Here is an 18908-nt window from a genome sequence, read left to right on the forward strand (position 1 = left end):
GGGTCTCACACCTCTTACAGCCTCAGTGGGACACAGACACACAAGCATGCAAAGTATCTATACACAATAAAATTTAGAAAACCCTCAAGTATCCATTTATTAAAGACAAAGCTAATTTGCACAACGTTGAGATGGGCGTGTGTGGTGTATTTTATAAAGAATTTAATCTGGATTGGATTTTTGATACTTAAGGATACTTAAGGGTCTTCAATTTCTATAGATTTCGATTGTGTAATTGTCAGTGCTAAGAGTCTCCGCATAAAAACATAGTACTGGCTGGGCAGTGGTGGCACACGCCTTTAATCCCAGCACTTGGAAGGCAGAGGCAGGCGGATTTCTGAGTTCGAGGCCAGCCTGGTCTACAGAGTGAGTTCCAGGACAACCAGGGCTACACAGAGAAACCCTGTCTCTAAAAACAAAAACAAAAAACAAACAAACAAAAAACAAAAGAAAGAAAACAAAACAAAACAAAAAACCCCAACCAACCAAACGAACAAAAAACATAGTACCAAAGATCAAAGTATATGGAGACCACATAATCCCAGGCCAAAGTTGATGTCATTACTTTTCTTTCTTTCTTTTTTCTTTTTTTGAAATTCAAGTCAGCCACTTAGATTTAAAAAAAAAAAAAAAAAAAACACCCAACACAACATACTTCAAAGAGATATTACTTTAGTATTTTTCTCCTGAGGAAAATATTACGAATCTTTGCGTTTTTGGTAATTAAACAAACCTGTCCCCCCTCTTCCTTGTTTCCTTCTCCTTCATTCTCTATCTCCTGTCTTTTGCTTTTCATTCCCTGCCTTCTGTCTTTCTTGTCCTTCTGTGCTGAGAACTTGGTGTTGTGGCGTCCTGAGATTTTCCCTTTACATCTGTTAACTACTGGAGTGCTGGATTCAAAGCTTTTGCACCAAGGCAAGTTCACCCATAGTTCTAAAACATTCTCTGGGCTTCCTTTCCCAGGTAGAGTAGACAACAGATGGGGCAGCAGTGCCACCTCGTGGATAGTTTTAGGAACTGCATACTCCAAGCAGCACCTGTTGCTGGCTCCCTTTGGGAATTTGGGGGCAGATTTGCTGCTGGTGGCGCGGGTGGACATCCTGGTCCTGAAAAACTTCATGCTTATAGGACATCAAAAATGGGGGCTGTGCGAGATTATCATTATTTTCTAATGTCGAAAAGGTTCCTTCACGCCATATAAATCACAAAATATTGTTTGCTTTAGTTGTGACACAATTTTTATTACTACACACATTTTCAATTTAAAACTAATTTCTCGTTGGTTGTTTAATTGGAGAATAATGAAACTATTGCTTTAGTAAATTATGAAGTAATATTTAATTTTCCTCCTTACTTATGTGAAGACACTTATGAAGGAATTTTCTGTTTGTTCCTTTAGCAACATCACGCCCTCTTGATATTTCCTATATTAGAAACACACTTAAATGTGATTTCTGGTTCCATTCCCTGAGAACCAGGGCAGTGTATAAATCTGAATGCTGGGGTTTGATAAAAGCCTGCATTGGCCTTGGCACCACAAGGAGAGGTGTCCTTTAAAGAGTTAGTTACTCCGGGAAGGGTGCAGTGTTGACTGACTATTGGCTGGTAGTTCTCAGAAAGAAAGAGGGCCACCCAGTCCATGCTCAGGCTGAGGAGGCAGGACTTCCTCACACCGGCTGCAATGGCATCAGCCCACACTGCCCCCTGTAAATTCGATTTTCATCTGTAGATTACCTATCGCTCTTTTAATAGCTAAAGCAGGCAACAGGGAAAAAAGACAACGGTGTTCTTTCTCCAGCTGCATATAAATATAGAGAAGTTTGTTTAACACAGGAAAACATGGCACACTATTCAAATATTGAAAAGAAGGCTTCTGCCTGTCCACCATGTTCACCATTTTTTAAAGAAGGAAGAAGAAAGAGTTATCTGGTATTCTTAGATGTTTGTACTACTGCTTTTCAGGGAGCATAGTGTGACAGGCTGGGATGTCTGTCCCATAAGCTACCCTTCCTGTTAGTCCAACTGGGAGAAAAGCCATTTGCACACATCACACTGCTATCACAAAATACACGAGGCTAGGTACTTAAGAAAAGAGGTTTGCAATTGACCATTGAATAAGCAAGTCTTAACTAGAAATACATTTATAGGAGAATTTCGCTTTTGAAGAGTTATAATAATTAATAAACAAAGACCATGCTGGGCATTGTGACACCCATCTGTGATCCCAGACATGGAGAGGTGGAGGAGAGGATATCTACAGGTTTGAGGCCAGCCTGAGCTACGTAGTGAGACTGGCTCATCAAACAAACAAACAAACAAACAAACAATGCAATAAAATAAATTTAAAACAGACAAAAGTGAAGGAAACAAAAATATTTCAAATACCAACTATCTAAACTAGAAATCTGAGAAAAATTAAGAAAAAAAAGGGTGCTAGAATGATAGTCTATAAAGTGCTTTCTGTGCACGCATGAGGACCTGAGTTCGAGTCTCAGAACCCACGTACAGTGGCATGGATGCTGGTGCATTCTTTTAATTCTAGCACCGGGAAGGCAGAGCAAGGCAGATAGCTTGGACTCCTGCCATTCAGTGCAGACTAGTTGACGTGTTCTGTGTTCTCACAGACCTGGACTTCAGAGATACCACCAGACTATCAACCTCTGCCATTTGCCTACATGTGCACACACGTGCCCTCTTATATATTCATCTTCTCTATGAATACACACGCACACAAATGCACACAGAAAAAAATTAGATATGCTATGAGAACATAGAATGAAATCTATACACAAGTCTTCTATAAATGTATTAGGAGTTAAAACGTGCTCATGCCAAGGTCAATTGAAAGCCTCTTTTATTAAGTACCTAGCCTCATGTATTTCGTGATCGCATAGACAAGAATATATTTTATCATTTAGAATCATAAAATTCGCCAGAATCATGATCACAGAGCATAATAATACCCCTTCCAGGCAAGAGAAGTGTAAGGAAATAAATATATAGTATTAAACTGCAACCGCACCGTATGGAGTGTAGCAGTACTGGGACACTTCATAGCCACCTTCTGAGGGTGCCTCTATGAGCAGTTCATCAGCCTCCAATGCCCTGGGATGCTCATCACTGTCTGCCTCCCTGGTGCTGGGCTACTCCCACACCACATCAAATCATTTTATGTGGGTTCTGGAAGTCAAGCTCCAGTCTCCGTGCTTGCATGGCAAGTGATTTATAGACTAAACTCTAACTCCAGCTCCCTCCATTTTCTAATTAAACAAAGGTAAAAAGTGATTTCTCACAATTTCACCACATATAATACATGTAAAGACATCTTGACCTCCTCTGTTATTGCTACAGTGTCTAGCTAACAGAGGTCTTTGGAAAACCAAAGTTTAATAAATATACAGATTTCTAAGTGAGCACATTGGTTCTGTGGCTTTGTCATTCAAGGTTCTACTGTATTTGGAGGCTGGAATTTCAAGACTGTAGTCTCCCTCTGATCAGCTTCTTGTGATGGCCTTCGAGTTACATCAAAACATGGTGGATGGGTTTCTGTAGTGTAGGGAAGTGAGGAGAAGGGGTGAGGAAGGAGAGAGGGAGAATAGCTAGCTAGCAGTGGCTAAGCTTGATGTGACCATTTCATCAATCCAACCACCCCAAGGTCCCACCATTTAACCCTCACCTGTAGATGAAGCTTCAGCTCTGGGCCACTGGGAACACAATCCATGTCTGCAAAAAAACACACTACATCTCAGCTCTCCAAGAATGGCTTTCATATGTGTCATGCTTATTTCCACAGAGCTCTATCTCACTAAGGATGACTTGAAAAAGCTTCATGATTTTGAAGAGCAGTGTGTGGAAAAATATTTCCACGAGAAGACGGAAGGTCTGAATTGTAGTTTTGAGGAACAAATTCGAATGACATCAGAAAGGTAAAGAATATCTCTTTAATCCCTAAACTGCTACCAGATCAGGATCGTCCTAAAATGTGTAAAAGAATAGATAGACCTACTTTCAAACCCCATAGGTTTGAGTTCTGCTCAATTTGAAGCATGTATCGCAATAAGGTTTATGCAATCACCATCTATTTATTGGACGTCACTATATTCTAGACAGTCTTTGCATTCCAAGGGATAAGTGGTGACTAGGAATCAAGAATTCCTTTCTGATGGCTTTACATTCCAGCGTTTGTATATGGAAAGGTTTAGGGAAATGAAGGAGTAGAAAAGACAGGATATTCAAGTAAGCTGACAGAGGAAACCTATACATTAATGTTGGTCAGTAAAAAACAAAAGCTATGAGGAACTGCACATAGAGGTGCACACTTTTAATCCAAGCCCTGCAGAGGCAGAGGCAGGGGCAGGAGGCAGGAGGAGGCAGGAGGAGGCAGGAGGAGGCAGGAGGGGCAGGCAGAGGCAGGAGGCAGGAGGCAGGAGGCAGGAGGCAGGAGGCAGGAGGCAGGAGGCAGGAGGCAGGAGGCAGGAGGCAGGAGGCAGGAGGCAGGAGGCAGGAGGCAGGAGGCAGGAGGCAGGAGGCAGGAGGCAGGAGGAGGCGGGAGGAGGCGGAGGAGGCGGGAGGAGGTGGGAGGAGGAGGGAGGCGGGAGGCAGGAGGCAGGAGAGGCAGAGGCAGGCAGATCTCTCTGAGATCCAGCCTGATTTACAGAGCAAGTTCTAGGATAGCCAGGACGTGACATGGCAGAGCGATGTTCTCAGAGAATGACACCCATAGGTTGTGTGCTAGTCCAGCAGCAGCTGGAGATCCAGCACAGGGAAGGCAGCTGAGAGGGTGGACTTCTCTAGCAGGCCCTGGTTGACATTTGCTGGTGGTGGGGATGGAGATGCCTTCACTGCTCTGGGGGAGAGAACAGGAGAGCTTGAGGCAGCAGCAGTAAACAGCTTAGGTGAGCGGGCTGACAGCGAAGGGACAGAGATGGGGCATGGGGACACAAAGAGCTGTCATTGTTGTGTATAGAGATGACAACAGAAATTTGTGTGGTGTTGGAAATGGTCTGCCTGGGTTTTACTCCACGAAGCCAGGATAGAAACTGGGCAGAGGACCGGCTTCATAAGTGTAGAGACATGAGCACACAGGGGCTTGAGGTAAGGCTGTGGCTGAAGGGGCTTGCCGTTCTTGAACTTTCTGAAAGGGGGCGGTGTAGGAAAGCCATTCAGAAGTTTGGGGGAAGAGGACAGATGTGTTGGAGAAAGGGAATGTGTCAGGAAACCTAGTGGGTGCGTTAATGTAATAATTTCACATGTACAGCGTTGAGTTACAGTATGGACCGTGCACACGGTCTTTTGCACTTTTAAAAACAGAATTGTTCTTGCAAGTAGAAGCAAATTGACACAAGTTAAATATATCTCTTCACTTTTGAATATACATGAGACTGACTATAGAATGTTTAATTATATATGTTTTTTTCTGATGCCCCAAAATCAGATAGATAGATGTGATTTCTTAAACCCAACTTCACTTAAAATAGACTTACAATAGGAACTTTCTTACAGTAGAAACTTCACTTAAAATAGATTTACAATAGGAACTTTCTTATAGTAGACATTTCATATTTATGAAATTCTGTATTTTTCTGTTGATAATATATTTCTGTCAATATGTGTTTAGGTAGCTGGTGGAACTTCAGATCAAATTTAATATTTGAGAAAATGATGAATATCAAATGGTGATTATAGACCCATAAAATTGGAATTTATCTCAAAAATATCTTTAGACCATTGCCATATCTACTTTCTTTCTCTTGCATATTCCGTTTCTTGACAGCTGTGCTTATACAACACTGTGGGCCTTCTGGGCTCTGGGCTCTGTAGGATGTGTGTGCTTCTCTTAGGAGCTGACAGAACCACAGCTCATCTCTGCTTCTATTCCTTTAACTATATGCTCTTGGGAAGTGTTCTTGCACTGCTTTGAACATTAGTTTTTTTTTTGTTTTTGTATTTATGGCATAGATGTGAACACAGATCAATCTTTTAGAGTTATATGAATCAATGTGCATAATGGAGCCAAGGGTAGACAGGTTAATGAAACTTAGTTGGACAAATAGGTCCCAGATATTTGGAGTAAAATTTCTTTTGAAATACTGTATTTGTTACTTTTCATTGGAATGACAAAATCCTGAGGAAGGAACAACTTAAGGGATGAAGGATCTATTTTGGCTTGCAGTTTGAGGGTCTACTCCATCACAGAAGGGAAATCATGGAAAGAGGAGGGGGAACGGAGTTAGTCACGTGGAATTCACAGTCAGGAAGCAGAGTGAGACAATGCTAGTGCTCAACTTGGTTTCTCCTTTTTACTTCAGTCTGGGACTTCCACCCATGGATGGTGCCACCAACATCCATAATGGAACTTTCTATTGTTAAAATTCCCTGGAAACATTCTCATAGGTAAACCAAGAGATATGTTTCCAAGGTAACTCAAAACACTGTCAAATTATGAAACGTTGATGATCATAAGTACAGTTTCCCTTTAAGACCTGGAAGGAGATGTAATATGGTCAGAGCATCTCCCACTGATGAATTAAGGCAAGGTTGTGGAGAGCTGCTCATTCCACCTATGCTAAGGAAGGAGTCTGCGCTCTGTGGTATGGATAGACCTATCAGCCTGGAAGATATAAGTGTGAATTTAAGGAGTCCGTTGGAGACCAGGGATGCCAGGTGAGAGAAGGTGTAGCCATGGCTGTGGCAGTAGGATGGAACAAAAGGGCAATTCATGAAGTATGGTAGGGATTGGATGGAGCTGAAGGGAAGGATGGAACCTAGGTTGCCTCTCAGATATGTACACATGGGTGAAGCCATCAGGGAAAATGGCACCACTGGGAGACAGTGTAAAAAGGTGTGGAGAAAGCTACCAGGCTCATATTTGTTGGTGGTGGGATTCATGTGACACAGTTAGCCACATGTGTTCATGAGGCTTGGAACAAATGAATCTGAAACCCTGTGGCATCTTAGAACTGGAGCAGGAGGTGCCTTCTGTCAAGAGGGTCTGTGGGAGTCAGTTGCCAATTCCAGGAGAGAAGTAGAGGGAAGGATGCTAGTGCCGGACAGTTGTGGTGCCAACGGCTGTAAAACATTGGACAGAAAAAGGAGCGACTTATGGAGAAGACTGGAAAGGTGAGGCCCTATTCAGGGTGTGCAGGTAGGGTTGCACATTGCGCAGTAATCAGAAGCCAAGGCCGTACTGAGGGAGAACCCGGATGCCAGGGATCACAGCAAGCACTTTGGTGGTGTTGGTCCCAAGACCTTTGGTTCTCTCGCTCTTAATGTGTCATTCTCTTGGACTTGCGAACTCAAGAGTCAGAGACTTAGAAATAAACACTTCAGTGGAGATGCTCATAATAGGTTCAGTCCCCTGACCTCCATGTAACTTCATTTCTCTTAGCCCTGAGGGGAGGATAGTCGTTAAGGGGTTAGATGACTTCTGAAAACTATGGATAATTCTAAGGGGTTTTGAATGTGGCTCTGAATTCCTACCAGAATTTCTTCCAGTTATAATATATTTTCTTACTAGAACGATTTTATATTGTCATCATTGTTGAGGTCATTTTGGGGGAGCCCGTAAAGGAGGGGTGCTACGGAGGTAACTGAGCAGTGATTTTTAAGAGGGAATATGAGGGGATCATAGAAGCCATTGCATGTTTGCCTGCCTCCAAAGAAGGCACTATCTACCTTCTAGAATGAAATGACTTTGGGGTGTGGACAGAGGGCAAGTGCTAACTAAAGCGTGTGAAGGATCGAGCGGGAACATCTGCTTCAGCTGTCCTCTGAGCAGCTTGCCAGATGTTCTTTCTCTCTGGTCTGTGCAGTAAGATGCCTGTCTTATCTTTTCTGTTTCGGGACATTGGCTGTACAGTATTTAGGAAATGCCACAGTTTCTTTGACTTGCAGAAACTCCTGCACAATGCGTACCACGATTCCACTGTGTGGCTTTAACTTTGGCAAATTCACGTCTGGCTGAGGCTTCATTGCACAACGTCTGTGAGCAGCTGTGGGAGCTTGCCCTCCTAGCAGGAGTCCCCAGGCAAACTTGCTTGGATCCCAGATGAGTTGCTGAGGGGTACGGATGGCTGCAGGGGTGGGTTGGATGTAGACCGTCTGGCTTGCCGCCCAGCCACGTGACATTGGATGCGTGACCCGACCCTTTTCCTGTGAAGGGAATAGTAGTCACACCTTCCTCACAGAGCTGCCATCTGGTGAGAGAAAACAGGGGAAGTAGACCCATCCTGTAACGCTTGGCTCATAGAGAGCACTCCATGGATGGGTCCGTCAGACGGATTATAATTATGTTTCGTATTATCTAATTTTTAAGAATCTTGGCTAATGGCCACAGGTAAAACAGTCAACGAGGCCTGTCTTCCCTTCACTCAGACCTTACACAGAGGAAGCTGAAATACTAAGAATTTGTTTTATGTGTCAGAATGACTGAAAGAGCTACATTGAATTAATGCAGCCGGTGGTCTAGGGATATAATTAAAATATGCTTCACAGGACACCGCGTTTTCGAAAATGAGTTTCTGTAAAAAGCAAGAGGGCCCATTTCAGACGGCCAGGTTATTTGTCTAACAGGTTTCTATTGTGGCGTGCCACCTGTTGCAGTGAATAGTGGCTGGATTCTATTGTATCCATTCGATGTGTCTGCAGCTAATGGGACTTAATGAGTCTCCATTACTGCTGCTCAGACCGTACTGTTTTTGAATTAGATGAAACAGGGCACTGGATGGAGACGTTCCAATTAGGCATATCTGGGAGGAAATATACATATACTTTGTGCTCTTTCCCTCATTGCCCTTGCCAGTTCGAACTTTGTGGGTTTCAGAAGGTCAGCGAGCATGTTTTAAGCCACTGGTGAGTTATAGATGTTGGATTTTATACAAAATTAGCCAGAAAGGTTTCTGCTCATATAGAATATGATGGAAATGAGAAACAGCACCTGCTTTATTTGTTAAGTTCCTATCTGCAGCGGTCTCAGAAAGCAGCGTGAGAGGTCAGGCGCATCCCATGCTTTAGGTGTGTTCTAGAGGCAGGAAATTGAGTTTTGTGGTGGGAAGGTCCTGCCAAACTGAGTGCTCGCCTCCCAGTTGAGTGGTTCTCCATCTCCCAGCCACTATTAAGAATGGGACTATTTTTCTTGACTGCAGATGACCACATTAGCTATGAAATCACTGCTTAGGTAGCCTCCCTTGCTGTTCTTAGTGGAATCTCATCATCAAAGGTTCATTTTACGTGCATAAATGCTTTGTTCACATGAATGTGTGTACAGCTCATGTGTGCGTGGTGTCCATGGGGGTCAGAAGAGGGCAATGGATCACTTGCAACCAGCGTTACAGAGAGTTGTGAGTTGCCATGTGGGTGCTGGGAACCGAACCTGGGTGAACTGCAAGAGCAGCCAGTGGTCTTTAACTGTTGCTCTATCTCTCCAGTTGCAGAAATATTCTTTTAAAAAAGTGTTTATTTTGGTTTTGTGTGTGTGTGTGTGTGTGTGTGTGTGTGTGTGTGTGTGTGTGTGTGGTATGTCTGCAAAGGCCAAAGGAGGATGTCAGATCCCCTGGAACTGAACTTACATATGTGAACTGCCATGAGGGTGCTGAGATTTGAACTTGAGCCCTCTCTGGAAGAGCAGTGGTTCTCTTACGCTCTGAGTTGTCTCTCTAGCTTCCCCCAGAGTATTACTTATTTGATATTTTAGTTTTAAAATTTTTACTTAGAAAGTCACATGCCAAATTTTAAAACATATAAGTCAGAACAGAAGACATTCACAGCCTTGTCCCTACCAGCAGAAATAGCCAAATAAAATAACTACAAAAATGTAATTATTACTATATTTGTATTATACACACACACACACACACACACACACACACAAACACAATCAAAATAAACACTTTTTAAAAAAGAATATTTCTACAACTGGGGAGAGATAGATCAACAGGAAATATAGTATATTATATTGTATGCCATATAAATCTACTTTCTCTTGTAAGGAGTATTTGTCATTTTAACCCAGTGATGCTGCCACTTCCTCATATGCTGTAAATAGTTTAAAAATACTATAATATAGAGGAAGTCATTATCATCTCACTTTCATCTCTTATTATCTAACGAGCTTCTCTAATTTACTATTTTTTCCTTACCTTTTATATTTTGTACTTGAGGAATTATCTCCCCATGACACTTGTAATCTTCTTGTATGCAGCAGAATGATGAATCCCGTTTTTGCATCCACTCTGTTAGCCTGTGTCTTTTTATTGGGGAACTGAGTCCAATGATGTTGAGAGATATTAATGACCAGTGATTGTTATTTCCTGTTACTTTGATGTTGGTGTGGTGGTGGTGGTAGGGTGTGTGTGTGTGTGTGTGTGTGTGTGTGTGTGTGTGTGTGTGAGACAGAGGGAGAGAGAGAGAGAGAGAGAGAGAGAGAGAGAGAGAGAGAGAGAGAGAGAGAGAGAGAGAAGGAGGAGGAAGAGGAGGAGGAGGAGGGAGAGGAGGAGGAGAGATAGGATTGTGTGTGGTTTATTTATTTATTTTTGCTGGTATGGAATTACTTATTTCCTGTGTTTTCTGGATGTAGTTATTTTCCTTGGGTTGGAGTTTTCCTTTTGGTATTTTCTGTAGGACTGGATTTGTGGATAGATATTGTTTGGATTTGTCTTAAAATATCTTGTTTTCTCCCTCTATGGTGACTGAGAGTTTTGCTGGGTATAGTAATCTAGGTTGACACATGTTTTTGTTTGTTTGTTTGTTTTGTTTTTGAGTTTGCAGGGCATCTGTCCAGGCTGTTCTAGCTTTTAGAGTCTCCATTGAAACCTCATGCAATACTGATAGGTCTGTCTTTGTATGTTTCCTGGCGTTTTTCCTTACCATTTTTTAATATCCTTTCTTCTGTAAATTTTCTGGTTTGGTTATTATGTGCTGGGAGGATTTTCTTTTCTGTTGCAGTCCACTTGACGTTCTATAAGCTTCTTGTATGTTTATAGACATCTCTTTAGGTTGGGAGAACTTTCATCTGTAATTTTGTTGAGATTGTTTACTGGGCCTTGGAGCTGGGACTCTTCATCTTCCTCTATTCCTATTATTTCTAGGTTAGGTCTTTTCATGGTATTCCAATTTCCTGGATGTTTTGTGTTATGAAGGTTTTAACTTTAGCATTTAATTTGACTGATGCTTTAAAGATTAAAAAAGCCTTGTGGTTTATTAAGGGATATAAATATTAGAATACTAATTTTCCAGTTTTTATTGATAGAAGACTTTATTGGGGGCTCACAGTTTCAGAGGGAAAGGTCATGTTCAGCATGGCAGAAAGCATGGCAGCAGGCAGTCAGGTATTGCTTTAGGTATTTGCATCCTTATCCACAAGTAGGAGGCAGACATAGGCAGAGAGGGAGGGAGGGAGGGAGGGAGGGAGAGAGAGAGAGACAGAGAGAGACAGAGACAGAGAGAGAGAGAGAGAGAGAGAGAGAGAGAGAGAGAGAGAGAGAACAGAAATTGAAATTGGCATGGGTTTTTGCAATCTCCTCCAAGAGCACACCTCCTAATCTTTCCCAAACAATTCCAACTAGGGACCAAGTGTTAAAATATATGAACCTATGAGCGCCATATTTAATTCAACCACCACACTCTACTCCTGTACTCTTTGACCCCCGTAGGCTTGTAGCCATATATAATGCAAAATGCATTGAGTACAACTTCCAAAGTCTCCAAAGCCTTTCAAAGTCTCAACATAATTTAAAATATGAAGGTTTTTTTTTTGTTGTTGTTTTTTTTTAGACTCAGGGCACTCAATTAACTGTAACTGTAACTCTCTTATCTGTAAAGTCAAAAAGCAAATTCTATACTTCCAACATACAATGACGCAGACAATATATTACCACTCAAAAGGGAGGAAATACTGGACCAAAGCAATACCAAAATTCAGTGGGGCAAACTCCTCATCCTGTAATTCCATATCTGGATGGCCCTTCTTGTCCAACTTTGTTGACTACAGCATCCTTTTCTTTCTTGGGCTGGACCCATTCCTTGGCCCCAGCTCTCCTCGTTGGATATCCCATAACACAATCTGGCCTTCACTTTCATAGTCTCTGGACCTTCATGGGGGGGACTTTCCTGTACATGCCTGGCTACAACCTCTTTACTCATGGACTCTTCATGGCTCTAAAGCCAGGACCACGTGACCTATGCTGACAAGATTTGTTGCCTGCTGGGGATGGAACCCATCTCCCTCCTTGAGTTATATTGGCATGAGCTTTGCTTTGTTGATGCTTTCCTTTGCTGCACAGACTTTCCTTTCTATGTGTAGAAAGCTTAGCTTGGTGCCGTTTGCCTTGCGGACACCCATCCCTTCATTCCTTTCCCACCACCCCTCTTCTCTCAGTGCAACCCTTGGCTCCAATTTTGAATTTCCCAGTGTTCTGTTTCTCCTCAAAAAGTACATTCTGTATTTTATTTTTGCCTCAACTTCTTTTTTTCATTGTAGAGCTACATAAAAGTTGCTTACTAATAATGACACATCAGTGTAAATACTAGGCCGTCTTGAGAGCTCTGCCAAAGAAATGAATATACAACTCTTCAATTTAGTCTCTGTCAGATTTTTAGGACAAAGACAAAAAGCAGCCCCATTCTTTGCCAAAACATTCCAAAAATAATCTCTACTTTAAGTTGCTAATACAGTTTCCATCTGAATCCTGAACTGGGCCTCCATAATTCACATTGGTTTTAGCATGACAGCCTTCCAAGATCTTGCTAGGATGATACCTTAAGCTCTGCTTACAGCTTTCACCTGCTTTTGTAGTCCAAAACCCTGAAGTCTTCCACATTCCTCTAAAACCCAACATGGTCAGGCTGTCATGATGTCGCAGCAACATCCCATTCCCTGGTTCATCTTCTATTTTAGCTACCTTTGTATTTTTGTTATAAGACATACAAGAAGAAAGAATTTACTATGGGCTTACGTTTTAGTGGGTAAGTTTGTGATTGTCATGATAGGGACCATGGCAGCAGGCAGATAGACACGGTGCTGGCCAGGATGATATGTACTTTGGGTCGCTAGAGTTTGTCGCTGAATTACATTAGTCATAGGCTTATAAAGGCAAACCCTATAAGGCTACATACTTCCCTCATTTGGGTCTTTTTCTTTTTTCTTTTCAATATTTTTTTTTAGTGTAGCCAGATTATCTTTAATGATAATTTTCACAGAAACAACATTTTTAAAAGTTAGACAATAATTTCTTTGTTCTTCATAGAGCAGGTTCCTTGCCCGATCATACTGTAGAACTATGTCCTATTATAGCTACTTGTTGAGAAAACTGTGTCTACTTAGTTTTTTTTTAATATTTTTTTATTAGGTATTTTCCTCATTTCCATTTCCAATGCTATCCCAAAAGTCCCCCATACCCTCCCCCCACACTCCCCTACCCACCCACTCCCACTTTTTGGCCCTGGTGTTCCCCTGTACTGAGGCATATAAAGTTTGCAAGTCCAATGGGCCTCTCTTTCCATTGATGGCCGACTAGGCCATCTTTTGATACATATGAAGCTAGAGTCAAGAGCTCCGGGGTACTGGTTAGTTCATAATGTTGTTCCACCCATTGGGTTGCAGATCCCTTTAGCTCCTTGGATACTTTCTCTAGCTCCTCCATTGGGGGCCCTGTGATCCATCCAATAGCTGACTGTGAGCATCCACTTCTGTGTTTGCTAGGCCCCGGCATAGTTTCACAAGAGACAGCTATATCTGGGTCCTTTCAGCAGTCTACTTAGTTTTAACAGTCATTACAAAGCAGATTTTTTTTTTTTAAATAAAGGAACGTAAAATGTTACATCTGCAACCTGATTACCCTTTAATATGGAGCCTGTGAGCAAAACAGATCTATCGGACTTTCTCAGCCGAAGACCTATTAGCTCTGGAAAAAGCAAGGGCTGATTTTTAATGGGGTGAACTAACCAAGGTAGCTGCAGCCTTGGTGAAGGAGCTGGGTGTCTGCTGCTGCCAAGCCTACAAAGCTACAGTTAGCCATTAACAGCAGCAGAGCTCTGAGAAGGATGGATACATTATAGCAGAAAGTGTAAACCAAATGGCCTCTGGAGTGATGACTACGACAGAGACTTACCACGTGCCTGGATGATTGCCCTAGCAGGCTCCTGTGATCTCAGTGACCTCCTTGTGGGGCAGAGGTCCTAGGCCTTCAGCTGTTACAGAGGACAGTAGTGCGTCTTCAGCCACGGCGCAGGACAGACCCAGGAGGTCTCAGGGACTTTCCTGTGGATGAGGAACTTTGGAAAACTGGCCTACCTCAGCTTAGGCAGAGTCGTTCACTCAACCCGACAGCATCCACAGTTTGTGTAGGGCCCTGTTAGCAGGTGAGGCATGAGGCAGTTCCCCCTCCCCCCTCCCCCTCCCCCCTCCCCCGCCCCATTGGATAACATCATCACAGTCCATGGTTTGTGGCCCATTCTCTGTCTTCTTTTAGATAGTTGTGTTAGGAGTGTTGCTTTTAGGGGCTGGCATTTTTGTCTATCACAGGAAGCTTTTTCCCATTGAACATTTTAAGTGGTGTATTAAGCCGATCTCTACAAAGTTTTGAGGGCCATTTATCGAGGATAACTGATCTCAAACCAAATTAACCTTTGTTGTTGTTGTTACCTGCTTTATGCTAAACATTGAAAACACATAGGATGCAACATAACCTTATTCCTAAAATTAGTTATGTTAGCACTTAGCAGGACAATTGTAATTCTGAACACATTAAAAAAATTGGATCGTTTATAAGGTTATGAGTCTTTCCGCGCTCAGGGATCGTTGACTGATGCAGTCCTTGTGGGCAGTGGGGACAGAGATGTTGAACAGGGGGTTGAGAAGCGCTGTCAGTATGTACGGTGAATAATCACACCAGGACCAGCTGTCAGGAGGCAGATAAGCTTTAGGGTGATTCAAGCTTGTAAAGTTTTGGGGAACTGAGGGTAGGGACAACCAGGATGGGCAAAGGTCATTGGCTGGGGGCTTAGGGCACCTGAAACACCTTATTAGTATGGGGAAGTAGATGAGGAATCTCAGGTGCTAGCTGAACAGGTTTTATTAGGAGAAAGGAAATTGATCCTATAGTCTAATTAAGGCTATGTAACCATCCTCAGATAGAGATGTATGTGGGACTTAGAATTCTCCAGACAAGGTCAGAGAAGGAGAAGCCCCACTAATGAAGGGAATCTTCCATATTGCGCCAAGTCTAGAGGCTATCAGTCATGGTGGACTTTGACCTTAATTAGCAGAGTTTTCCCACATAAGGTGACTATTAACTTGTCTGTAAACCGTCTTTAACAGTTTACAATAAGTTAGTGGCTTTAATAAGATTAAGACTTGCAGTTTTATATCTGGTTGGTTTAGCCTTTAAAAAATAACAATTTTAAAATCCCTTTAGTATCAGAATAAAACTTTAAAATCATAAACATCGTCTCTAGGGAGACTGTCAACTTTACTTTCCCGGTCCTTACATCACATACCATTACAGAATACCACAGTTTGTTGCATAGCTAAAGCTAACAAAGTTAGCAAAGACAAGGAGACACACACTCTCAGGGCAGTGTCTGTTAGCCTGGATAGTCCTTGGTGAGGAGATGCATTCTATCTGCCTTTGCCAGACTGCTGAGGTCATTTCCTTGCTGTATCATAACATAGGAATATCACAGTTTCTGGTGTCTAGTATTTAGTGCTCATAGTTGTGGTCCTAACTCTTTTGCCTTTAATTTAATTACTTTTAAAGATTACATATTAATAATGATGTCATAATGAGTCATATTTTGTTATCATCTTAAAATGTCCCATAGCCTTAAATATTAAAATATTTTAAAAGACCTGTTTTTTTCAATTCAATTTTTTAACTTCAAAATTTATTTTCAAAAAGATTAAAACATCAATATCTTAATTTTGATACAATATCATATATATATATAAATGGAGGAAATAGGGCATAACCACAATCTGGACAAGGCAAAAACAAACTCCGATAGTGCAAACAATTCAATGTCAATATCTGGGATTCCCTGGCAAACTTCTAGGCTTCCCCAGCTCTGCTCTTGGCAGCATATGTGACCTGACTCCTAGGCCACAGCTGGTCCCTTTTCATTGAAGCTGTTGTTCTGGTGACTGTCTCATGGCACTGGCATCTCCCAAATTGTCAGGGTCCCTCTCTTGGCCTCACTTTAGAAACTCCAGCCCTGACACACAGTGCCAAGTCTCAACTATTCTCCATGACCCCTTCATGTCTTGAAAACCAATATTGCTGGAGTTATTCTTAGATTACAAAGTCTAATTGTCAGCATGAGGTAAATTCTTGTCTATAAATGCATGGAGGTGCAGCTTTAATACATTATTAAACCAATGTTTTTTTAATTTTATTTTTCATAAACCTTATTTTTATGACTTTGTTTTCAGGACAAAAATTACCATACAAAAATCCATCTTAATCCAAAATATCTTGGAGAACTGTTGTTGGCTTCTTGGTTGATTTATATCATGTGGCCACCTTTAATCAAGATGGTGGTTAAGTCACATGGCATCCACTCTCTCTAACCCTAACAAAGATAGTAGTGAGTCATGTTGCTGACTCCATCCCTATGGGGACACTAGCTAAGATGGCAGCAAGCCATATATTGCTTAAATCTTAAAATGGTGTCATACCACATGGTTCTTTTAAGAACATACATACACACACACACACACACACACACACACACACTCAATATACGTGTATATATGTATATATATATATATATATATATATATATATATATATACATATATACACACACATACATACATACACACATGTTCTCTTGAGTTACAAAAAGTTCACATAATGGTCTTACAAATCTAGAAATATGGTTTATATCTTAGCAAATGTTTTGTTAAATGAAACCAATAGTACCCTCCCATTTATTTACCATTTCTCTACTCTCTTTTCCCTGTCACCTATCTCTGTGACTTACTTGACACAAGACAGAGAAGAGGCTTTTAAATAAACATGCCTGGATCTAGAAAATGGACAGCCATAACCGAATTCCAAAGTAAGCTTTGAATAAATCAGAACAGCATAAAACAACATTAATATCCCTGCCCAAGAGACATTTGAATCCCTGCTAAACTGAATCCAGTGACCAGAAAGCTCAGAGATAAGAAGTTCTGAACTCTAGCCATCAAAGCAGCCCTGGCAAGCAGTGTTAGTAGTGGCCAGTAGCAGCAGCAGAGACAGCAAAAACAAACACTGAAGGTGGAAAGTTCCCATACTCAAAGGAGATCAGTCAGGAAAAACATGTGGGGGCCACCATCGTTCATACATTCAACTGAGACCAATCCATTTTGTCTTGGATCCCATAATGGCAACAAAAATTATGGACATACCAGAAAACACAGACCCATCTCCACACACAAACCAGGCAAACAAAACTTGGCATTTAACTGGGTGTGACTGATTTCCATTTTGTCTCCCAGGATCCAAACAACCCGAACGAGAAGGGCAGTGCAACATTTTGCCTTCTGCCCCAAATGGGAGAGTGTTGAGAGCGAGAGCAAGAGTAAGGGAGTGGGGGGGGGAGGGGAATAAGGAGGAGGAAGAGGAAGAGGAAGGGAGGGAGAGAATACATTTTTGCGTTTGAAATTTGCATTATTCTTTTTTTAAAAAAGATTTATTTATTTTATGTATATATGAGTACACTGGTGCTGTCTTCAGACACACAAGAAGAGGGTGGGTGTCCATTATAAATGGTTGTGAGCCACCATGTGGTTTCTGAGAGTCAAATTCGGGACCTCTGAAAGAGCAGTCAGTGCTCTTAACCACTGAGCCATCTCTCCAGCCCTCTTTTGTATTAAATAATGAAACCCAATGACCTTTGTAATTTCAATATCCCCACAAAAGCAACTTACAGGAGAATGGGTTCATTTGGCTCAGTATTCTATGGGGCAGGCAAGTGATGACAAGGTGGAAGGACCTTGAATTCACTAGTCACGTGCACAGTTCAGAGCAGAGAGCAGTAGTTAAGTGCGTACATGCTAGTACTCAGTTTGTTCTTCCCATTCATACACAATTCATGATCCCACATGCAGGGAAAGATGCCCTCGATACTGGGTGTGTCTTACCACCTCTATTAACATAATCAAGATTATCCTCCACAGACATGCCCACGGGACAACCTGATCTAGATAATTGCTCTGTGAAACTCTCTTCCCTGGGGACAGTGACAGCTCCTTAGGGAGCAGCATTAGTTTCGTAGGATTATTATAGAAAAAAATGAACTTGAGTTTTTTAACAACAAAAGTGGATTGGATCGTGTGTCTGGAAACTAGGTGTCCAAAAGTGAAGTGTCACAGGACCATTGTCTGTCCCTCTGAAGTGTCTAGCCTGCTAGCTTTGGGTTGCTTGCGGGAGCGAGTGGTTCTTCGGTATTTGCTGTACCACTCTGGTCCCAAGACCATCTTCTCTCAAAGAGTCTTTACAACTTTTTCCTTCTGTATTTGTTTATGCTAAGGTTTTTCTTCTTTTTTGAACCTTCATGGGGTATCTTTAATATTTTTTTAAAAATTATTTTTTGTTTTTCATTTTTTGAGATTGTAAAAAATTACATAATTTCCCCTCCCTTTCTTGCCTCCAACTGCTCCCATTTACCCTCATCCTCATCCCATTCCCTTTCAGATGTGCAGCCCCCTTTTCTTTAATAGACATGAAAACAAGGAGGGTGGAAAGATCAGGATGCCTCAACTTCAGACAAAGGATTTCCCAATAGACGATATTCCAGTGTTTGTCATGAAAATGAATGAACACATTAGTGGCTAACAGTGGGCTGGTCCATTGGGTCATTGCAGTGGTAACTAACTTGCAGGCAGCTGGAGAGCTGGTTCTGAGGTCTGAGAAAGAGATAAGGGT

General features: G+C 41.8%; 1 protein-coding gene across 7 annotated transcripts in view; it reads left to right on the forward strand.

Annotated features, from left to right (window-relative positions):
* Trpm6 (transient receptor potential cation channel, subfamily M, member 6) overlaps positions 1–18908 on the forward strand; it is a 162345-nt gene that overhangs the window by 104003 nt on the left and 39434 nt on the right. For all 7 annotated transcript variants that reach the window (NR_157571.1, XM_006526951.3, XM_017318152.1 and 4 more), the window contains one exon: positions 3794–3926. Coding sequence is in view for 6 of the 7 variants with exons in the window: in XM_006526951.3 (XP_006527014.1) it covers positions 3794–3926 (133 nt within the window). In the remaining variant the exon portion in view is untranslated. The remainder of the gene's footprint in view (positions 1–3793; positions 3927–18908) is intronic.

This window comes from Mus musculus, chromosome 19, assembly GCF_000001635.26.
Source record: "Mus musculus strain C57BL/6J chromosome 19, GRCm38.p6 C57BL/6J".
Taxonomy (NCBI): Eukaryota; Metazoa; Chordata; class Mammalia; order Rodentia; family Muridae; genus Mus; species Mus musculus.